Source organism: Anas platyrhynchos, chromosome 1 (assembly GCF_047663525.1).
Source record: "Anas platyrhynchos isolate ZD024472 breed Pekin duck chromosome 1, IASCAAS_PekinDuck_T2T, whole genome shotgun sequence".
NCBI classification, from domain to species: Eukaryota; Metazoa; Chordata; class Aves; order Anseriformes; family Anatidae; genus Anas; species Anas platyrhynchos.
Genome location: NC_092587.1, coordinates 164,640,935 through 164,665,520, shown reverse-complemented (window position 1 = coordinate 164,665,520; position 24,586 = coordinate 164,640,935). Strand labels below are relative to the sequence as shown.

At 40.4% G+C, this 24,586-nt stretch overlaps 1 protein-coding gene and 1 long non-coding RNA gene across 9 annotated transcripts in view; one reads left to right on the top strand and one right to left on the bottom strand.

Annotated features, from left to right (window-relative positions):
* The window catches only part of KLF12 (KLF transcription factor 12), a 246,687-nt gene that overhangs the window by 12,121 nt on the left and 209,980 nt on the right, over positions 1-24,586 (bottom strand). For all 8 annotated transcript variants that reach the window (XM_027473007.3, XM_038185326.2, XM_027472998.3 and 5 more), the window contains one exon: positions 12,083-12,240. In XM_027473007.3, the coding sequence (XP_027328808.1) occupies positions 12,083-12,240 (158 nt within the window). The remainder of the gene's footprint in view (positions 1-12,082; positions 12,241-24,586) is intronic.
* Positions 4,942-15,659, top strand: LOC140001304 (uncharacterized). The gene is made up of 4 exons (XR_011806387.1): positions 4,942-5,236; positions 6,188-6,249; positions 15,059-15,166; positions 15,333-15,659. It is a non-coding gene; the product is annotated as an uncharacterized lncRNA (long non-coding RNA).

Genomic DNA, 24,586 nt, shown 5'->3' with positions numbered 1-24,586 from the left:
AACATTGCCTTTTCTAATCCAGATGCCACAATCTGAATTAGTTTAATTACTTTTACCATATTCATTTTCCTACACTACCATGACTCCTCTCACTTAAGCACTTAAGAACATAGTTACAACGGTTACTCATTAAATCTCCCTAAACTCGAGCAAATAATGAATTAATAATGCCGAATAACAACCATTATTTAGTCAATCTTTCAAAAATTTTCCACCTTCCCCACAGCCCAACAGCTGTCTTCCCATATCCGGAAGATCATTCACCCAGGAAATAAATCTCCTTCAAACTTCTACTTTACAACCCAGTGATATTCACATACTCCAAAGAAGAAATGTTGTATGTTGGTACCAGCAAGAGACCATGAGATGCAAGAGATGAAGGGAGCATGGTCTGCTCTACACTGCAATTTCCGATGCACTACGCTCCTCAGGAATTTCTCTCTCAACTAGCCCATCAACTAGCTGGTATCACAGTATTTGATGCTCATTGCTTCAAGGGAATCTGCAACCAAAGCCCTAAGTAAAGAGTTGTGGGGTGGTCTGTCAGCAGGGTGAATGCCCCATGTAACAGAGCGGGGCTTATATTCCCTAGGCAAGAAACTTTATGGGCTGCAATTGCAGATACTCCGCAGTACTCCCTAGGCACTTGCAGTCCCTTTCATTTGTGTATTATTAGTTACTTTTATTCATCAGTTTAGCAGGCTTTTGGCAACTATGCCATTGAGTAATGATGAGGTAACTCTGTCTGCTACCAGGACAGAAATCATCCCAGTGATGTAGTTGTAAACCCACTTTTATCTCTGACAAACTCCCTTCTGTTATTACAAGTGAGTGTCCTTTCCTAATTATGTCCCATCCATCCACTTCTGTATGTAACTCTCACCATGACTCTGAGTTACTACATCCCTTCTCCATAGCCCCTTCTGCAGTGGTATTCATCATTTTGAAACACTGCTAACATTTTTATTGCAAAATATACACAAGAGAATGTTCAGGGTTACAGGCTTAGCCATCTAGTCAGACTTTTCTGCATTTAAACTTTATCCTGTGAAAGAGCCACGTGCTCAAATTCCAGTTTTGGGAGGAAAAAGTTCGAGAAGCACTTGGAGATGAAACTTGGTTTATTGTTTTGTGCAGCGATTCCAAACTGGGTGGGTGGGAACATAGGGGAGATGCTGTCCCTCATTCCATTCACAAATTACAAAGGACTTAAGTCAAACTTGGTTTAAGCAGTGGCATCTGCCCAGCCCTGCTATCTATGGCCACATCTTTATATATTCCTTGTTCAGTTTCTACTGTCATTACACACGGAAGAGAGAGTATTCCCCACATAAAAACATAGAGAGGTCCTAAGGACTTAGCCTGTAACAAATTGAAAGAAAACAAATACTCCAGCAAACATGCCTCTGCCTATGTTTGATGGTGTTACATATTCTAGTTGGAAGTCAACAGGTCTGCAGGGTCAGGACACCTCAGAGCTGTTCCTGGTTTGGTTTCTGCTACAGGATGCTATGCAAAATATATAATGTGTAGTATTTATGTCAGCTGGTTTCAGCTCCCACATAAAGACAGAACCACTCTAAAACACACAGCACAGACACGCTGCACCCATACTGATAGTGCTGTGAGAGGGAAAATCATAAATGGAAAACCACAAATAATGGCTTATTACATTTTGCATTTCTACTAAAAATAAGTAATTTCAGGCAGAAAAGAACCTTTTTTACAGCAAAAACACCATCTTATAAAGAGCATCCTCAGGCACTCCCAGAGGAAGAGGGCAGCTTAGCTTTTAGACACAGGGGAAAGGGAAAAATGACAACTATTATGTTTGTGTGATATTTTTATTAGTATAATTTTTTAATGAAAAACATCTGAGCACTTACAGAGTACTTTCCAGCTTTAAAGTGCCTCGCACAGCTTTTCACAAAAAAATATATTAATACCTTATAAAAGTCTGCCTTCATAATAGCACCGTGTAACAAGTATCTTTGTGTCTATTCTGCAGGTAGGAAAACAAATGCACCGAGCATAAGCAGCCTTCCCAAAACTGCAGAAAATGAACGGCAGCATTATGACTCACATATTAGGAACACCTTACCTTCTGTAGGGAGACCACTAGATCTCAGTTTCATCCTTTTAAATGTTTGAAACATTTGCAATGATTTTGATTCAAAAATGTAATTCAATTATTTTGATGTCTTTGAAAAGGTTATTTTGAATCTCTGTTTCCAAGTTCACTATATCTCTTTGGTGAATATAATAAATTTGAGTTTTGCTTCAGTATTGTTAAAATATGCAAATCAAAGATCGTTCTGGGAAGAGATTAAAGTTTCATATCAGTTGAGCAAGTCTGGGAAAATAATTTCTACAAGCAGAATGGGAACATGCTGTGCTTACTGCAACGTGTCCTGAAATTCAGGTTTTTTACTCCTCATTCTCAGTCTTAGGCAGAGCAAAGGGACATGGTTTCTTCAGGTGACAACTGAACAAAACAATTTCTTCAAATCAAAATCATAGTGACAACCTGCACTATCAAACACCAGACAGAACTTCATCAGATTTTTGGCAGATCTTAAAGTGATTATTTGCAAGCTCCACATCTGGTAATTCAGACTCAAGTTGTTCTCCCTCATCACAACACATGAGTATCCTTCATTTCACCACACTGCTGAGTTTAGGAACCGTTTGCCATCCTGCATCCCCCTGCAAGATCAGTATTAGTTAAGGACCCTTATCTATTTATTTCTCCCGTGTCTCTCTTCCCATACTCCCCTTTAGGTTCAGCCTCAGTTTATTGCTACTTTAATACAAAATCCCAGCATACAAACACAAAACACAAATCCCAGCATAAAACCCCTTTATTTCCAGACTCACAAGAACTCTACTCTCCATAACTTCAGAAGGCAAACCCACAACACCAGTCTCAGTCCTGTTCTGTCACTGTACACACTGAAAACAAGCAAAGAGCAAAAAACAAGCAAAAAACTTCCCTTCCACATTTTTGCTTTTTAGGCTTCTGCACAGAGACTTTGTCCTCCAAAGGGACTTGGACAAGAATTGTCAAAGACACTGCTGAAATAAAATGATAAATGCAATTCCCCTAACAACTGTAAAAATACAGTTTTTGGAAATGCAAAAGGACTCTTCCTGTGCACCTGATTCCAGGACCTAGATGAAATCCCCAAAGGAGGGGACAAATAACATTTATTATCCTTTCTGATAATTTTTTCCTGCCTGACATGGTCCTTTTATATATATATATATATATATATATATGTGCATACTTATGAATTGAAGTATATGTATATGCTTACATACATCTCTCTGTATGTATTTGTAGTAGGAGAGAGCATGGAAATTTCCTCCTGCCCTCCAGCCACAGCAATAAGGGACTATCAAAATTCCAGTTCTTTGGGTAAGGATGAGATTTCTCCTTTTATGGCAACCTTCACTCACAAAGGAATTTGGGAAAGGTGATGTACTTACAACAGCAGCCAGCTGCACACATGGTGGTAGCAGACTTGCACACTAACTCTCTTTGGCTGGGGTGCTGCCGGCCTGAGTTTTGGTCTGGCCTCCTCACAGAAAACACCTTTTCTTCTCTGTGGTCCCTAACTGCAAGGGAGATGCCAACTAAATGACACTTCCATTTCCATCTGCAATAACTGTGTCTCTGATTCTGCTCCCGTCACTCCTCCTGGATGCTCCAGGACTTGCTTCAGCACGTTCAGCTAGAGCAATATTGATGTTTCTCAATATAAAAATTAAACCTTCCACTAACTGTAAAAACAAAACAAAGCAAAACAAGAAGCAAATCCCCAGAGAAATAAACAAACAAACCAAAAACAACAAAAAGGCTCCAAGGGTTGAGTTTTGTCTCATTCAGAGGGCAGGACCCTGGTGTGCCAGGCTGTTTACAGAAACAGAGCAGCGAAAAACACCTCCCTTAAAGACCTCACTAGTTAAGCAAATGAGTTGTGAATAGTATAAAGCTTTCTAAATTGAGAAATAATGTTGTTTTTTTTTATCACCATAAAATGTAAATATATATAGTATCGAAGAAAAATATTAACTGACAAAATACACATGAAAATTTCATATCCTATGTGGAGACAATACTGCAGTGCAGAAAATAACCACCCATCCTACACAGGAGTCATCTTATCTGCTTCTTTTCATGGGAAAGGAGAAGTTTAATAAAATTTCTCCAGTTCTCTGCCTACTTGTTTGCAAAAAATGAAGATGGAAAACACTTGCTTTCAGGCTCTGCTTTCCTTTTTCCTTTTAGGAAAAAAGTAAGCAGAAAAAAAAAAAAAAGCTGAATAAAACATTAAAGCAAAGGCTTTTGTGAAACTTACTTCTACTTTTGAGCACACTCTATTCTCAAATAGTTTGTTTCTGATTGACAGGCTGCCCTGAAAAGAACAGCATGGGCACAAGCAACTCCAGGCGCACTTCATGAAAGACGTGGTATTACCAGAAGTGGGAATTTCGTAGCACGTTGCTATGCGTTCCCCATTTGGGACTGAGTGGGCTGCAAGAGTTAACGTCCTTGGAAGCCCTGTAATGTGTTTTTACTCCTCTAGGTCTGGGTGCATCTGGAGGCAACATCTGGGAAAGTACACTGGAGGGAATGGGAGTAGGGAGGTCTTTCTCGCCTTCATGCCACTGCAGGGCTGCAAATGGTAGACCACAATCATGCCTGAGACCTCAGATGAACTGCAGTTCTTTGGAGGTAGAATATTAAGCACTAAATGGCTTACTTAGAGAAAATTTTATTCTGCATAATGAAATCATCATTATTCCCTCGTGCCACACACAGACAAAACACATATGCACCCCATATTTACAAAGTCAAGGGGCACTGTTGCAAGTATTTTTCATAACCTAGAGACTGAAAGCAATCACAGACACAATTAGACTTGCTTTCCCATCAAAGTGCCTTGGAATAACCACATGGGCACTCTTCCATATCGGCACGGCATCAGACCTACAATGCAGAGAAACGACTCCCTGTGTGTAAGGTGAATTCAGAGCTCGCAGAACTCGCCAGAAATGAAATCATTTAACTTTCCACGGAGCGGCTATTGGAAGAGAACTGGATGTACGAGCTCCCTGTGGTATGGACACCTGCCCGTAAGTAGCTGGACTCGGACAACTATCCCTCTACATCCAGGCGGCTAGCAGAGGTTCACATTTCTGAACATCACCTTACCAGGATGCGGTGGCCTTGGTGAGTCTGCCTTTATACCCTGGTAGGTATTCTACCAGCAGACACCCTATTTTAAATACCTTCTAAGTTCTGTCCTGAAATCTGAACCGAGGAACATCAATAGGCTGAGGCTTTAGCAGCCCTGTTTATTAAAGTATTTGTCTATCTTCTAAACAGAAATTGCATGAAGAAAGGGCAAAAAGCTAGACGTGAAGACTTCCACGAAATATACTCGTTTCCACATTAGAAAGCTCAACTGTTTATTGAAACTGGCAGTAAATTTTAAACACTAAATGAAAATATTTCTTAAAAAATAAAAGCATCACCCAAAACAAATAGAACCTCCTATTTTACTTAAATAAAAGTAATTTTTAAATTAGCTTTGTTTATTTAAATTCCTAGGTTCTGAAACAGCATGTGAACCTGCTGTTGCAGCTTTTTTCACTCAGCAGATTTATGTGCAGAAGGAAGAGCTCTGGGATAAGGGCCCTAAGAGGCATGTAGGACATGAGAAAGAAAAGCTGGGCTTTTGAAGAGAGAGTCTAGTGGGCAGGTGGCAAAGAGGTGTTAATTTTAAAGTAGGCCAAAAATCTGCACAGTTCAGGTCAAATCCAAGAGGATTATTTTAAAAATGTTGCTTCCTCCCAATATTTGTCTAAAGAAGGGATTACAAACCTGTAAATATCTCTCTGGAATGTATAGCTAGCAAAAGGCATTCAACAGACCTTAAGAAAACAACAGGTAATGAATGGAGTTTTAAAGCCTACCAAGCAAAAATAACTATTTTGGTGCCTCTGACTTCTTAAGTCTGCTCTGAAATTGCTGAAAGGAAAATGTGAACAAAGACTAATGACAGGGGCCCTTTCATATTAAAATAATATATGGAGCAACAGTGAGTGAGAGGAATGCAATGTTTGAAAAAGCACAGACTAAATAAAACACCCGTGTACTCACTAGCTCTCTCTCTTCTAGGGCGGTGTCTCAACCCAGCAAAAAAGGAACTTCTTGGGGAGGAAATGTTGTCATTTTCTCAGGTACAAAACCACATTTCTGAGATGTTTAGTGTCTCCATGTAATGAGGACACACTGATGAGGACCCCCTGACACTAACAAATAGGCTTCATTACGTCTGAGGCAAAGGTATTTGCTCTCATATCTCAGGAATGATATAGGCGTTGATCAAGGACAAACCCCTGAACACTAAAAGAAATTATTTGGCCTGGGGGCTATGTTCAGCCTGTGTCTTTAAGTGCAGCCACAACTACGGCAGCAGGAGCACCAAGATCAGCACTGGTTGGAGCTCACAGATGAAAATCTGCAGCCACAGCCCTGTGTCAGAGCCCCGCAGAAGCTGATACAGATGGGGAGGAAGGTCTCTTGCCTTCCTCCACCCACTGGAGGCAGGAGCAAAGCCACAGTTGTGGCTGGATGCCACCCTACCCTTTACTCATGGACTAAATCCATTCCCACTTCATGCCACTGGAACATCCCAGGCTTCTGCTGCCACTGACTCCAGGAAGCTACTCTGCCACATTCCTCGAGAAAGTAGTAACTAATGACTGAAATAGCACTGCATTGAAATACAAAGTGGTGATTGTATAGCTACAACACCAGCTACAAAGAAAGTCCTACAGAAGTGAGAGACAGAAAGCAATCACTTCTCTATCAGATGTAAAATCATGCTGCACATAACTTTAAAGCAGGCATCTTATTCCTTTATTGAATTCTTCAGGATGATTCACACAACAGTTTAAACTCCTTGGGCCTTTCCATATGGTAAAAGAGTAGCCACAAGAAGCTAGAAATGGATTTAGCTGTGAGCAACTTTAGATGTGAAATCCAACACAAATCAAATTTCCCTTTAAATGACTATGTAGTTAGTGGGTTAGATTTCTCAGGTCATAATCCCCGTGCTAGGCACCGCTTTGACTGTGACGCATTCACACCACACAGTGTACTCTGCATACCTAGAAGAAAGGGAAGAGCTTTAAATATCCTCCACATGTACTATCCATTATACCTGTTTCAAAGTCTCTGTTCTTTACCAGGCCCCTAACAGACAGTATAATTTGCCTCTTCAATTTACATAATATGGCTCAAATTTACATGTTCTCCCTATTCGAGAGGAGACAGATGATGAGTATGAAAACTGGGTCACTGTATGCAAAGGTCAGCTTTGGTATTATTGGTTAAAAGAGGATACCACTGACTGGTATTTGTAGACCAAGTAGCCTCTGGATCAAAAGTGAAGTTGCTGGCCAGTGGGACGATTTGCCCTCTGTGGTGTGAAAGAACTTACCAGTGCACCACATGCATGCCATGGGACATCATCCACAGCTAGCTGCACAGAGGTGGGCTCCCTGCAGTGACTCCGCAGGCAGGTAGAACCTGTCATCATTTGGCACACTTCTCATTACTTAATCTATTTTATATCAAGGCAACTGAAATCACTGTGAACACACAAGGTGCTGTGTGCTTTTCTTATGATCACTGACGTCTATCCAAAAGGTGTTTTCACTTTCTCATGCCTCCTTTGCACTGTTATGGCAAGTAGACCAAAGGGTCCTGGGTGTTTGTTCTTGTTCTCCCTCTTCCCTCTCTTAAAACTCTCTGCCTTGTCCTCTCATTGTTCCATACACTCCCCTTATCCACACCCACTATGCTGATAAAGGCTATAATAATGTATAACCTGAGATGTATTATTTCACCTGAGACTTAACTGTCTTGCATTTGGTGGCTTTGTCCTGCCACCTTCATCATATTTAGCTCTTATATTTAGTTTCATTATAGTTACAGATGATTGAAAAATAATCATGAAATTTTGCAAGGAAACTGTGAACATTTTTGACCACTTTGCAGCTTTTTGGTGACATTTCAGAAACATCCAGCCAACTAGAGAGGAGGTTGAGACATATGCCCTCAAATTTTTGGCATGAAAACATATGCCTGCTTTTTTTTTTGCCAAAAGAATGAAATCTTTGACACTCATTGCCAATTTTACAGCTCCACAGACCCAGGACTTCCAGCTTTACGAAGTTCACAGATCAATTACTAAAGCCTAGTTTTTATAACCCATGTCAGCTTCTCAACAGCAGGCAAGATTTGACTCTTTGATTTACATAAAACATGCCAGATTTTCATCATCTCTATTTACAAGGAAGAGAGTTTGTAGATCTTTCACAAGCCAGGTCTAATATAAAAAGGAAACAGCAGTAAGATAAAATTTAAATATTTTTAGAATTAAGTTTTGATGGTAAAAAGAACACACTGAGTGGAAAGATCCAGTATTGCTTAGTCTCGAATGCTCAGCTGTCCTACTGGAAGCGTCAGTGGCAAAATTAATATCTCCTAGAGGACCTGAAATAGCAAATACATATCATAAAATAATGCTATGGTTGTTTCCCTACATGTCTTCAAAGTAAAAGAAGCAAGCTAACAAAGATGAGTCCCACCAGGGCTGCAGAGGTGCACGCCTGACAGGGAACAGGAGCTTCAGCTCTCCACCATTAACTCCCAGGGCCGACACGAGCCCCTACACTAAGCAGAACAGACACAGGCAGATGGGGAATGCAACCCAGAGCTGCTAGTTTTCCAATACTTAAAGATTACTCATTTATAGAATCACACATTAGTAATTTTCTTTATGTTCACTGAAGCAGAAACTAACTCTACGCAACTCCGGTGAGCCAGTTTCTCACCGTTTTCTCCTTGCGGAAAAAGATGATAAACCTGAGCTGCAAGATTGACTGCGAGTCCTGAAGGCTCTCCATCACACCCGATACCTCCTGATAGCTTTATTTGACGATCTGGCAAAACAACAACAAGAACCTGATACTAGAAAGAGAAATTCAATAGCAAGTGCTTGTGATTTATGAAATGCTCCAGCGATTACAGGTTTCACTTGCAGTTTTCCCAGTTTCAGAGACGATACGTAATTCAAGCTCGCCCCCCAGTGGCTTCCATGCCCACTCCACTCCGCTAAGGCTTGAGGACACCGGTGAGAACTATTTAGAAGCTGGCTGATGGCTTGCTTAAAAAAGGGAGGCAACACTCAAAGAGAATTGAATGCAAATGTTACTGTGTGTAATATTTTGTTTCAATTTTTAATGAAGTTCAAAAGAAATGTACTTTCCAACCAAGGAAGTTGTTCATCCTGTCATAATGCCATACTATTTTCCCTCTGTTTTCCAAGTGAATGTGCATGTTTTAGTGACTATGTAAACATAGTAAATGAAAAAAATAGTTTTCAAACACATCCTGCTTAGCCAAACAATTGTTAGCAAGATCAGTTTGCCTAGAAAAAAAAAAAAAAAAGCCCAGATTATGCAATGTTGAGTTTCTGTGATCTTTCCTCAGAAAGTTGCCTATTCAAACTTGCTCACCCTTGCGTGCATAGCTGTCATAATTCATTTATACTTATCCAAAACTGCACACTAATTATTGTGGGTCATACGTGAATAATTAACTTCTTTTGCCTGAAGCAAAAGTAAAAGCCAAGATAAAAAATGTAAAATGAGATTAATACATAGAGCATGCTCATGGCCAATGCTACATGTAAGTCAGATTACATCAACTTCTTACCAAGACCTGAAAAGCGTTCCATGAAACATATTTTAACAGCACAATATGGATTTTCTCACTGGATTACTGGTTGAATTTAGTGCTCACCTTCTCTCTAGACTACACTTCTTACATTGCAGCAGGCACAAAGACATGACAATATAATACAGTTAACAACTGATCATTTAATGAAGGCTTTTGATTTGAGGTTATTTTTTCTATTGTGTCTTCTTTTCTCCCTGAAGGAATGAACTAATATCCAACGTGACTATAAAATATTTCAGGCAGCAGCCTTTTGGGGTGGGGATTCATTTCAGCCAGCTAACAGGCAAGTACCTGAGCTTCCTCTGTATTCAGCAGTGAAACAGAAGCACTTTCAGATGCCAATCCTTGGGTCTACCTGAAGAAGGAATAATGTGCCCCAGAGGTGCCAAGCCCTCTTCTATGACTACCCAGAGATCCCAGACAGATAGCATAGCCTAGACACCCAGCCGCTGGGGAGCCAAAGCTGGAGAGATGAATCCTGCGTTACTTTTGGTACAGAAACTCCCTTCATGCTACCAGAGAGTTATAGCTGCAAAAACTGCAATTACCAGCACCATTTTATGCCTTCAGTACCTAGTTTTGAGCACCTGAAATGCATAGCCTGAGCTTCAGTGGTGCAGACTATCTAACATTGATTTGGGTGTGTTATACACAAGAGCAGGTCTGTCATGAGATCACTGATGAATTACAGACTCATTAAAGAATTGGGCAACAACTTAGGAATCAAGATACAAAGAAGGAAAGGGATGGAGTAGAGGTAGACTGAGATAAAGGAAGTAAAAGAAGAATGACTGAAAACAAGGCAAAAGGGTAAGGGTACATAAAATACATTAGAATACGAAATATACAGTGAAAAAATAAGGAAAAGGGAAAAAGAATTAAGACAAAACAATTAAGAGAGAAAGCTCAAGCATTACTGGGAAGATGTGAAGAAATCAGAATAACTGGAGTGGAGAGAAGCCTAATGAAATAACCAGAGCATTTATGCTGATATAGGAAGAGACTCTACAGGAATTAGTTTAGTGGGGGGTATTAGGATGGAGCTTTGTTTGGTATTCCTCTCAACAAAAGTCCCAGCAACCTAAAGACATATTGGAAAGAATGATGCAGAGGTGACTTCATCTGAAATGGAGAAGTCATCACTTAATTTTTTAAAAAAATATCTCATACTCTTTAGAGTACATCACACCACAGAAAGCACCACCAGGTTCTCAACAAAGAACAGCTTTGTGCTGCGTGCTGGACAAACACCATATTTTCTCCAAGGAGTTACAAGAATGTTGAAGTACATTAAGAGCAGAGAGATCAATAAATTTAATTTAAGTAGATCAGCAGCAGAGTTAGGAACAGCACTGAAACTCAATAGTGTTCTGTCCACTGCCTTTTTAGCCATTTTAGCGGTCACCTTTTAAATTGTTCTTGATGACCTCAAAAAGCTATTCCTGAGTTTCTCCACAATAAAATTACAACAATTACACATCACTGCTTCAGCTGCCCTCACATGTCTGTCATGGGGAGTAGTAATGACCTGTAAAGTTAATAAGAAAGCCAGGTATTGATTAAGTATTATCATCACTGAATGGGATCCAGCTCATCTAGGCACCTCTCTCGCATTCTTGGTGAAGGGACCTAGTACAACCTATTCTCATTAAATGACTGACTTCCCTTGGTAGTATGCGGTAGATGCCTCTGAAAGCATCCAGAAAGAAATCCACAGTTCTTGAATTTACACTTGGATTGAATGGAAGGTATTTAGCAGCACCTGTAATTGAAAGGCTACATCTGTAAAAGCAAATAGTATAATAGCTAAATAGGAGCCGGTCTGTAGAGTTAAAAAGTTGTTGAAGATCCATGTACACACTCTTTCATCTTCTTGACGGTTTTCCTTGGACAACCTTGGTTGGCTTCCATTCATCCATTCATCCATCAACCAAATCATCCATTGTTGGTTGAAACACATTAGATGTGTCCATGTAGGCCACTTTTCTGTTTAGTATCAGCTGAAAGGAGTCCAGTTTGTGCTAAGAGTACTTAAATGTTGAGAAGGAAAGCATAGAAAGTGGTGATGGCAGGGAAGTTCAATTCAAAAGTATGGTCCTGATCTGCACCAGCTTGCCAATGCAGGTGTACCTGCAGACATCTCCACTATTTCCATCCAGACTTCTGTCTGTTAGTGTAGGATGCAAGTTCAATAGGTCCTGTATTAGGCAGAAAGGAATCTGCTTGTCTTAACCATGCAACACAGTGCCAGCAAAGCCTTACCTGTGTGCGTCCTCCTGTGGGCCTTCAGGTGGGAGCTTTTTGTGTACACTTTGTTGCATCCCTCGAAGTCACACCGGTGGATGCGCCGCTTCCTGGAGTCTGGAGACTCTGACCTTCTCTGACGCCTTGTGCTTTCAATACTGAATGGTGAAATGGAACTAAAAAAAAACAGAACAGAAGGGGAAAAAATGAAGCAAGAGCACAGCACATACCTTGGGCCCCAAAACATCAGCAGTAATAAATCACTATGCCAGAAGCGACCCGAGCAATTACATAAATATTTCCTTTTCTGCAACATAGTCCACAGCACCTCTTTGAAACAATTCATGCTTGAACTAGAGTATATTTTGCAGTATGAAATAATTGAAGTCTTGATTTAGATGTGCTTATTGCCAGAGAAAACACCATGATCCTTGAAATACTGCTCCAATAATGAACTAGCCTGACTTGATCTGAGCTTTATTTCAGCTTCACATGTCCAGTTCCAAACTCACTGAACCCTTCTTTCTAACCAATTTCCTAGATAGACTCCATAATTTCTCCTTGATAAGCTTACATAGATAAAAATCCTGACACCTTTTGTGAAAAAGTGTTTCTAGCACCCAGATCTGAACTATGGATCCTTGTATTTGGCTAAATGCCTGTTGCTTGCTTTCATACACATTGCCAAGAGATCCCTATCACCCTGCAGCAGTGATTTTTCCATTTCCTTATTTAACAGTTCTCAATTACCTGCAAATCAATTAATTTTATTTCCTTTCAGACTGATGATTAATAATAATAATAAAAAAATAGTAGCACAGGGTCAGGGAACAATCCCCACAAAAATGCATATGCTCACTGAAGATACTTCATTTATTCCAGTGTCCTAAGGCCTATCAGTCACCCCAATTTTAAGCAATCAAAATGTAATGTTGAAGTCGTGTTGCTTTGGTTTATAAACACACTGCATATCAAGTCAAATCCTTGAAGAAAGTCTGCTACAACAATGCACTAGCCTTGGGTTAGACAAACTTGTGTCATAAAACATTATCAAGTTGGTATGCCAGGATCCAAACCCTCATCGATTTCCATTAATTATATTACCCAGCTATAAATCATTATCGATTGATCTCCTTATCAGCCCCATTACAGTTATACTGCACAGCAGTTCACCTACAGTTATACTAGCCTGCTCAGTTACTGTGAGTACAGGAACAACATTGCCCTTCCTCAAGTTTCTGGGACTTACACCACATTCCCAGGTTTATTGACATTCATGGCAATGACCTTGAGGTTTGTCAGATACTCTTTTAAACTCTTAAGATGCAAGTTCTCAGCTCCTGAAATAACTTGTGACAATCAAATGGAAATGAATCATAGGGAAGGAAACTGAATCTGCTCATGAAAAGGAGCAAGACCTCTGGGGAAGCTACAATACTAAGAATGGCATTTGAAAGAAATACTGATGCTGAGAAGCTCCTGTGTCAAAATCAATATTCAATCCTCTGTTACAATAGCCAGTGTTGTTACAGCTGTAGCTGTTCTGGCATAAACTTCACTTTCAGGGATTTCCAAAATTTGCTGATGATTGTATCGGGTTAAAACTTTGCCTAGAGCATCTCACACCATTAGCATGTGATTTCACTGATGTTCCAGTTTACTGCACTTCAAATCTTTAGGTTTCAAATTTGTGGTAGTCCAAATTATTCATCTTTCTTTCTGTTTCAATGCTTTTAAAGTACAACCCCAATTTAAAGCACTACTTCGAAAAAGGAGCATTCTCTTTCTGACAACCCTCTTTTTTTCTTAACACAATATATACTTCACCTTCAGGCAAAGAGATTTTTCAGAGTAATTATTTTTGCCTAGAATATGATATGTGTAAATGGGCATGCAGGGAATTTCTGAAATAGAGGAAGAAATGGACAGGGGCCCATAATATGAACATTAACCAGCAAAAAGTAGTCCCCAAGAGAGTAAGACACATCAGCGCTTTAACTATGTGACAGGAATACAAATATGTTTAGCTGTCACATATACGGCTTAGGAATTGTATTTAAGTACCTGCATCTCAGGGCAAATGAAAGTCTTGGGTTAGATGATTAACTGAGATCAGTCCCACTACTCCAGATTCTTTTTTTAACACCCCACCAGCTAAAATAAGAAGCAACTGTAAATTAAATCGTAAAGCTCAGTACTGATGGTACATAACCCAGTGCGCAGGACCCGAAAATCTTTATCTTCAAAAATAAGCATTTGTGCATCATTTTTGCTGCATGGGATTTACAAGCTGTCTTAAAAGCCTGTTTTGTAACAGGGCGTTCAGATCCTGGATAATACAGTTTGTTTAAATGGGAGGAGGATCAAGCTTACAATGCTGCTGCAATTGCCAGCACTGAGGAAAAAAAAGCGAACCTTGAGCACAGTCAGCACCTCCTAAGGAGCTAGCTGTCACGTACCAGAAGGTGACCTCACGGTGTGAGCTGCTCTTGCTTTCCTGGGGGTTTACACAGGAGGGTGTAAATGAAGCAGTGCCACATTATAGGTGCTGCCACTTCTAAATTCTTGCTAACCATCAGAAGGGACACGGGTGACAGCTCAGAGCACCCCCTCAAGGGGATCTTCTCTAGCCCCTGTGCCACAGGGGAACCCCATAGTTAACACTCATTTTAGGTGTAGACAAGCTCACAGGTGGAGAATGCCAGGCTGGACCTGAGCATCAGCTTTGTTTGAGCTTTGCAGAAGCCCTGTGACTGTTTAACTGGTGATACCACAGGAAGCCTTAAAAAGAGCCTACAGATGTGTTTTTTTAGAGCTTCCTGAGGTTAGTGACTCTCGCAGGGACTTTCGCTTCAGTTCTTTTCATGCTCATGTAGCAGTAAAGGGACACCCTCCACTATCTCAAGCAATTTCCACAAAATAACTTTGCCGACCACACACGGTGACAGAAAAAAAGAACAAAGTCCTCAAAATCATTTTCTGTGTTTTTTAAAGGCCACTGGGGATCTGCCAGGTAGCTCTGGCACAGAACTCCAGAACTACTGCTTGATGGCATCACAGCAGACAAGCACCTTGAGAATAGAAATGACTGGGAACTCACAGGTATTGCTTTTTGTAATGATTTTTTTTTCCTGATTGCAATGTGTTTAAAATCATGTAAAAAAAGAAAAAAAAAGAAAAAAAAAGAAAAAAAAAGAAAAAAAAAGAAAAAAAAAGCATATCTTACTTTAAAAAAAAGCAACCTCTCTTGACTAAGTGTCCCTCACAGACTGCCCAGAGTGAAGAAGTGAAGACCTGGAAGAACATCAGCAGCTGCCAGCGTGCCCTGAGGAGAAGCTGCCAGTTCTCCTGCTGACATCCAAGATCTCAGGCAGCCTTTAAAACTCAAGGTGGGGTTTAGCAACAGGACTGACACTGTATGTAATATCCCAGGAAAATTGCAGGATATATCAAATTACTGCTGATGCGTCAAGTTTGGGAGATAAAATAACAAAGAAAAAAATCGGGTTCTGGCTCGTCAGCTTGACATTTATTTATTTGCAACTCATTATTCCTAAAAACAGTGTAATTTCTGTATTGGTATAGGAACCATTAAACTAACATAAATCCTGGGAGACAGCTGGTTGCCTCCAGCTGCAACACCTATAGTTATTACTGCTCACAGGGCAATGAATGAACACAATCAGACATTTTTTGGATGGGAGCATTTAGGATGATCTACAAAACTTCAGATGTGTTATTTCCAGATAGAAGTGAAAACATGCATCTCTACAACTCAGATGTACAAGTGCTTTTCTCTGTTAAAACAAAGACTCAGGCTTCACCAGTAGATGGCCATCAAGTTCTCCAGAGCATGCAGTGGGGATTAGAACAACCCTGGTAATGCAAAATTTTCTCCTTTTATGAATGCTGCCCATTACTTCCTAGGTGTTTTGCCTTCACTCTTCATACAGACCACAAAAGGTTTTTGGTATGTGCAGCAGCACTGTTAAAAACACACAAAGTGGGTCTTTTTATACCCACCCTGTGTTTTCTGAGTGATAGGCAGAGCAAAGCTGCACAGGGAGAGCAGTATGTTCATTAAAACCTTGAACCATGCTCAGTGGCACAATAAAATGTGCCACACGGTGACAAGTCTCCACAAAACAGCCTGCCCATGGGCCAAATACACAGTACTACCTTCTGCCACTGAAATTCAAGCTTCAATGCAGCATCCTGGCAGCCTGGGCAAGAGCTTGGCCAGCAGGGAGCTGGTGACAGATCCAACCCAAACTTGTAGCTGAATGAGAGACTTAACAGCTGCACTTCACCACTGGGTCCATGGCTGCTAAAAACAGGTGTTAACCCCACTCTGGGGCAAAACACAGGCATTTATCAACTCTGCCCCTTCTGCTCTCACTTCCATGAGAAAGAGAACCAGCCTGGGCTTGGCACCTTGCAGCAGCTGCTCCATCTGGATGACGGGCTTGGCAGGCCACAGCATGCACTGCAAGGCAGGCATAACGCAAGCCACGGTCCTCTTGTGTTTCTCAGGCTGTTGAAGGACGTGATTTGGTTAAGCTGACATAACAGGACAGTCCTGCTCCAGTTGCTTTCTCCTGTGTCGGCACAGGCACTTGTCTGATCCTGCAGTGAGCCAGTTCAGGGACACATGATGATGAAAAGCCAATTCTGCAAAAAAAGCCGAGCAGCTTGTTTGCTTTTGCTGGTTTAGCTCTCTAAATAGTGGAGTTTGCCAAATACCTGCCCTGACATATCACTGAAGATGGGAACCTGTGGCCAAGGGTGAGGGGAGTGTCATCACCCTTTTCAGTGGGAACCAGCTGTTATAACACCGATGCCATAACTTCCACGGAAATTCAGAATTTGTACAAAGAAAACCAAGAGCATGCACATAACCAATCAACACAAGCAACAACTGGAAAATGCACCTTTCGCTCCACAACAAAACCTCTTCTTGCAAGTCTTGTGTGTGCAGAAATAATGCATATAAAAAGAGAAATAGATGGGCTGAAAACAAAAATTAGGATACTGCTACTGGAATACTTAGAAGGTGATAATGTGCTTTGGTGATACAAGACAGAACTCAACAGGTAAATGTTAGTATCTTACTCTCCTGCCAGTTTTGGAAATCCAGCCATTAATATTTTTTCTTTCATTTTAAAGAGAAAGAAATATAAATATTCAGTATTTAAATATAAAAATAGCATATAAATGTAGCAATGTGAATACTTCGTTCATGAGACATGCATACCTTCTAGGCCAACCTTTCCTTCATAGTAAACAAAAGTGCAGGCAAACAAAATAAAAACAGAAAATTCCACGTTATATGTTTGCATTCAGTATTGCAATCAGCAGTTGAAGAAAATCCTCAGATCTCTAGCATTCATTTGCAATTCAAAGGGAACCTGGGCTTCAGAAACACTGTGGGTTTTGGCCACTTAGCATTTAGAGAAATCAGAGCTCTTAAGTGAGTAACTATGGGCATCAGGGTTGAGTTTTCTGTGCTGTTGTTGAAAGCCTTGGGCTTTGGATCCAGTGATGGGACAGCACTCCCTGAGTATATCAGTCAAGTAGTGGACTCACCAAAACCCACAGCAGTTTGCTGCCCTCCGTCAGCCAAAGCAGGTTAGCAAAGCCTGCACATAGGCTCACAGAGTTGCTCTCTGTCCCCGACAGACAGACAGATGCAGAGGCAAAAGCAGCCCCAACACATTTGCTTTCATTCCTCTGGTACACTTGAGTCGAGTTAACCCATGCACAGCAGCACGCAGCTCATTTTAGATAAGTATTTATTTTCTCTCAAGACCTTCAAATTTCAGACGTTAACAGGCAAAATACAGGCAGTCTGTCAACCTGTTTCCCGGTTTCCAGTTCTCAATCACTTTCCTTCATAGCAGCTCTTCACATAACACAATTTCATTTTCTGATAGCTCTTATAATGTTATGCTCCCACTCAGGATATTGGTGAAAATAACTTTACAGACACTACGTATTTAACTGCGATGAAATATAATATACATTATTTTTCATTACGGTTTATACTACTTCACCTACTCTACTAGCAAGATGCCAAAATCAAACTGTTTAAAAACACACTAGTTTTGTTACTTTAATCTGCTTAATTAGAATTAATGTTGACTCCTGTTAAAGTTGTTCCCTCAAATATTTACTCACTGCTTTTTTTTTTTTTTAATACGAAGTTTCTACTGTGTCCTGTTCACAGGCAAGCAGACGAACATGCATAAATACATATGTATTTTTTCTTCTCTCTGATCCTGAGACTCTAATTAATGTTTCATGAGTGACAAACATCTGCCTTAGGAATGTTAGACGTTAAAACATATCAAACAGTACTTCAGAAGATCATAAGAGGAAAATATGTACTACTTGTTTTATTAGTGGTCGTTACTTCAATCAGTGTCCTTTAGGTGACTTTATACTGGAAACTACAGTTTTTGTCAAGAAAGAAAGGAAGCATTTTGTAGCATACACAAACAGTACACATATTACATAGGAAAACCACATGGGTAAGTGAGACACAGAAAAGAGACAACTTGAATATGCAGCAGATCCCAGGCAAGAGGATCCTCTGTTCCGGCCCCATATGGCCATTCCTGTGTTCTTAAGTTCCTGCCCAGGGCAGCCACCAAACAAAACACCCCCATATCTCTGACCACAACTTTATCTGTAGCATTTATACCCACGAAGACCAGCTAAAGCCACTTGAACTCTTGAGTTGCCTTGCAGTACCACAGCATGTTTCATATTTCCAGCTGCAGTGGAACTGAAAAGAGCCAATGTCAACTGTGGCATGTCTTACCAAAATTATCTATATTCTCCATTACTAGCAATGTTAAATTAAGATATGTGAATTAGATGGTTGCTTGATCCTCCTGAGCCATGGTACTGCTGTGAGATGATGGAGTGCTGTATCCCAGCCCCATGCTGGGCTGAGACCCAAGCGCACATCACATTTCACCCTATTACTCTGTGCTGGATTTCTGAGGAAGGTAGACCAGAAAATATCTATGACATGAAAATATCTATAGCATCTCCCCCAGATCTGATGACTGGAGGACCAGGACTACAAATTACACTGCACCATAAGATAAAGTCTATAAATCAAGCCTGTGATGTACTCTGAAAGCACACTCAGAAAAAAACCAAAAACAAACAAACAACAACAACAAAAAAACAAACACAAACAAACCAAACCAAAAGAAAACAAAACCAAAACAAAACAAAACCCACCCCATCAAAGCCTCCCATCTATTTCACAGTGATCATTAACTAATAAAATTTTACCCTAGAGACTCACCGTGTAGAAGAGCAGAGGATTTTTATGTTAACTATCTCATACTTAATCATTGCCTGCATTATTTAAATGTTTATTCCCTGTTTGGGAAACAGTAAATTCACTGTAGTATAATAACTTGCACCACCTGCAGATCTCACTGTACAAATCAGAATCTGGGCAAGCTCCTAAGCAGAGATAACATTACTCCTGCAAAACTACATTCAGCCATAGCCAACCATGGGCAACTACAGCTGCTGGAACAGCAGCACCCCTACCAAAATGCGGGACTGCTGCTAAACAAAGATGAATTTCATATACATTTCTCCTAACTGATGCCAAGACATACACAGCTTGTTTCTACCTCAACAACTTTTAGAAATATTTGATAGTAAAGCTGCAATGTTTTACATATAGACAAAATACTCTCAGTAACTTTAAACATATTCTCCTTCATTGTTCCCTGTGTTCCTCCTGGATTCTGATAGACGGATTCAAAGTAGGTGAAACACTTGGCCTGACTTTTCATTGTATATTTTGAAGTGACAAATAACTACAGTTGTTTAAATTTGCCACATTACTGTGGAATAAAGAATAACAGAAACGCTCAGCTTGGGAGGTACGCATGTGGGTCACCTTGTCTAACCTCCTGTTCAACGGTGTAACTTCAGAGCTAGATCAGATTGCTCGTGGCCTGGTCCTGTTGGGGTCTGAAAATGTCTGAAGATGGAAAAAAAACAGACCACTGGGCAATATGCTCCAGTGCTCAACCACACTCATGTTCTATATAAACTTTCTAACGAATACTTATTTTTTCTAAATAGTTCCTGCCTAAATGTTTGTATTTATAAATTCACATACTTACACATTATAATGAAAGATAAAGGAGTGACCATGAGCTAAAACAGCCTTGAACTTTTTTTTTTTTCTTTAATTAGCTGACTTTGCTTTAGACCTCATGCTCTTTTGAGCTGAACTGGAAATCCATGAGAATAAAGAAACCTAAAGCAGTGGGAAAAATGTATCTTCACCATGAACTTGCAGGTGAAATTAAGTGCATGAACAAAGGTCTGTTCTTTAGATCTGAAGACAAAGCATTTTAACTTCTTTCTGAAAACGGGAACAGCTCCTGAAACACTGTATTGCAGATGTGTTTCATCAAATATCCTAAGCTGGAAAGGACCCACAAGGTTCATCGAGTCCAACTCCTGGCTCCACACAAGACCACTCAAAAATCAGACCATGTGTCTGGGAGTGTTGTCCAAACACTTCATGACCGCTGCCCTGGGGGGCCTGTCCCAATGCCCGACCACCCTCTGGGTGCAGACCCTTTCCCTAACCCCCAGCCTGACCCTCCCCTGTCCCAGCTCCATGTCATTCCCTCAGGTCCTGTCACTGTCCCCAGAGAGCAGAGCTCAGCGCCTGCCCCTCCGCTCCCCTCGTGAGGGAGCTGCAGGCCGCCATGAGGCCTCCCCTCAGCCTGCTCTGCTTGGGGCTGAGCAAACCAAGGGGCTTCAGCTGCTCCTCATACGTCTTGCCCTCTAGACCTTTCACTGTCTTTGTAGCCCTCCTTTGGACACTCTCTAGTAGTTTTATGTCCTTTTAATATTGTGGCACCCAAACCTGCACACTGGGAGTCCTAGCACTCCTTCCAGAAGGAGGCTGACTCAGTGCTGAATTTGTTCTTTCTTCTTTGTCCCCTTCCAAGCAGAGCTGAAAATTGGGTAACTGAGCACCTCCAACTCAGCTTTGGGTTGAGGGTAAAAAATGCAGAGCCCTACTTCTTACCTCTCCTGTTCCTTTCTGATTCATACTTTTCCTTCATATTTTTCTGGCAACACATATGCAAACAAGCTACAGCAATACTGGTATGCTCAGCAGAGGAAATTAAAAGAGGGAAATAAAGAGTTCTCTGTTGGAGACATGGGCTGAGATGAAATTTCCAGCATGGAAATTAGATGAGTATGTACATGTTAACGTCTTTCACTTTTGTTCTGGTTGCTTGCAGAAATAGCACAGTCACTCCATTTTCTAGTGCAGGGCTCCCTGCACTTTGTATCTTGTTCACCATATTTCTTTCCTCTTGTATTTCTGATTCTGATGTCTTACACCCGTGTAGCACAGTAGTCAGTTCCAATGTCTGTACAACGAAGAGTCTTGTATCCATCTCCTCTTGATGGTGAGACCAATAAATTTGAAACTGATCGCCTTACTGATGATTAAAAATTCTCTCTTGTGTATCCTTAGCTGACAGAAATGTCATACAATGTCTTGCGCGGTCAGTGACAAAAAATGAGGACATTGCATCCACTGGGACTGGAGCTCATGCGAGTGACCTTCCTTCATGTTCAGAAGGCTCATTATCAGTATGTTAAAGACTTGATTATCCTGGATACCTATGTATAATGCAATTCATCTGTGCAATTCATGGGTGGTCATCTGTAACACTCTGTCATCAAGCAGATTTTGGTAACTACTAAATAGTTGACTCCACTGACATGCACACTTCAGCTGTAAAGATAACCTGCTACACCCAAGGGAATATCATCTCAAAAAACAATTTCATATGCCCCACAGCTCTCCACAAAGCTCCTGTCTCTGAAAACATATACAGCAAAGGATGCATCTACTGCAAAGACAAAGTAAGTATCATATCTATTTAATCTGGATAAGAAAAAGGGACTAAGCAATTTAATTATCTGGGGACAAAAATATTACTGAGCACAAAGTCACACTTCAGTGATCAGGGTTTCTTTTTCTACAATTCCTTTCTAACGAATAAAGTTAGATATTTTTATTTTTCTTATAGAGTTCCCTCTTCTATTCAAAGGAAATTTTTATTAAAGAACATGAGAAAATACTCTATAAAATTGTTACTATGCCCCAGAGGCCATAAAGACTGCCACCATGTTTTTTCTTTAACAATGAGGAATACTGATATATTTACGTTGTACAAGAAGCTGGCTTTTATATTCAAAATGCTAACTTGTACCTGGCTTTACAGCCATGCATGTCTGTGAAGATCTTCATCTAGATTACAAACTCCTTTTGTGTTTGCATAGCAGAACACATACAGTGGGGCCCAAATCCATGACAGATACATAAATACACTGCTTCAATATGAAGAAATCCTACTGCCTCTCCTTGTAGGTTTTCCACACCTATTTATAATATTACCTCATCTGGAAAAAACAGTAACAGTGTTCTGGGCTTCAGTGCCACCTCCCTGGTTGGGACCTGCCTCTCTAGAAAATCACAGAGACAGGGCTTTGTCTCTCAGAAAGGTATTTACATAAGCAGATACTTATATAGTCACGGTTTCACTGTTTGCTAGAATCTGAAAGATTTCTGGTGGCTTCACCTGCACATGGAACAGAAGATATCCCTCAAAGTTGTACAAGTCTTTCTGCCATAAATTTCTGAGAAAGAGAAATCCATGACTACCATCTACAGGCTGGAATAGTTATGTTATCTGTTTACTGGGCTTGCACAGATTGCTTGGACCACGTGGGTAGCCAATCCTGTTCTCTACATCATTGAAATATACCTAATTTCCATCTAATTAATTCCATGTCAGCCTGCACTCTGAGTAACTGCAGATAGGCAGAGTCTTTCCACCTGTAATTAATTAGGTAACAGAACACCAGTTTCTCACAAATACCAAAAAGGTGACTTTGAAGAATTCCTTGTTTATCACTACATCAGCTCAGCAGTCAAAAGATACCGGAAAAGTCTGGCAAAGCTGCCATTGTCTTCAGTGGAGTCAAACACAGTCTCTTCCAGAAGAAAAAGGAAACTGGAGTACTTCAGTTTTCACGAATCAGTGCGCATAACACTTTCTTACCAAGGCAACACTATCCCAAGAGCTTATATGAAGGACAAGGTTTGATTACGAGCAAAATTATGTTGGTAGACTGACTACATATAGCCATAAGGTATCTTTTGTACTAAGAAATGTAAGGAAATATATCTTTACCTGATCGTTTTGCCACGTTAGTAATTGTACCATTTGCACTCAAAGATTATGAAGTCTCTGTTCTTCCTGACAAATATCCCTAAAAGCTTTTTCAAGAGCATCGATTATGCTGGTAGCCAAGCAACTCCACTCTGGGCTTCGTCGGGTCCAGGTGGTTACAAGGGCTTGCTCTCATGCTCCTCCTCTCAAAGAACAAGGTGGTCCTCGGGATGGCTATTCCCTGGTCAGAAAAAACTACAAAAGCCTTTAGGATGTAAATGTTCTTCTTCAAAAAGGCAAGAACAAATTCCCAATAACTTTTTGCTGCTGAGAGAAAGGGTCAAGATTTCACCCTACACGTGCTGCAGCCCTGATAAGGTGAAAACTGACAGGACTTGGCTGGCTATATTAACTGTGACTTTCCAGTTTCCAACTATGACTTTGTAAGTGGGCTTGTAAGAAAGTTCTAATGCAAGGATTTAAACTGGTTAAGATTTAAATTAAGTTGCCTCTTCAGTTTCTTGAAATGTAACACAATGTGTTCTCCTGATAAGAAATGTTTTTCCACTGGCTGAAGGGCGTGTGTCTCCCTTTGGGACGTCAAGTATTCAATTATTTGAGGGGAATTATTTTGCTATTTCCAACAGACGTTGAATGTTTTGTTCAGAAAAGGACAAAAATATGCAAAGTTGAACAAGACTTGTAACTGTCAGATTTTTGACCCAGCCTTTCCCTAGCAACAGGCAAAACTGCATGCTTGCAGCCTTTGTGAGAGATATTTTATTTATCTTTATTCCACAAGAATTATTTAGACAAATATTTAGAAAAAAATGCTATGCAAACAAAGAGAGAATTTGTAGGCTTTGATATACTGCTGTAGTTAAATGAACACGGTTTCACAAGGGATTCAATAGCCACCATTTTCAGATAGCGCATTTTTTCCTTTAATTTGAAAATGTCTCAGGGAGGAAGACGGGACCTATTTCCCATACGGTCAGAAGCATTACCCAGTCACCAGCTGCATTGCTTGCATGGATTTCTTGCAGATGCCTTAGAAATGCATATTGAACCTTTTTCATCTATGCGATACTGCTTGTCCTGCTTAGTGCTAAAGCATATTTCTACGGCCTTGCTATCATTTGGTGTATTTAGTTTTCACACTACCATCACCATCATTTATTTTCACACTTTGAAGCACACTCACATTACAAAGGGAAACTTGCAAAGAAGTGAAGCGCATCTGTCTAGCTGTTCTCTCTGAAGTGGGCAC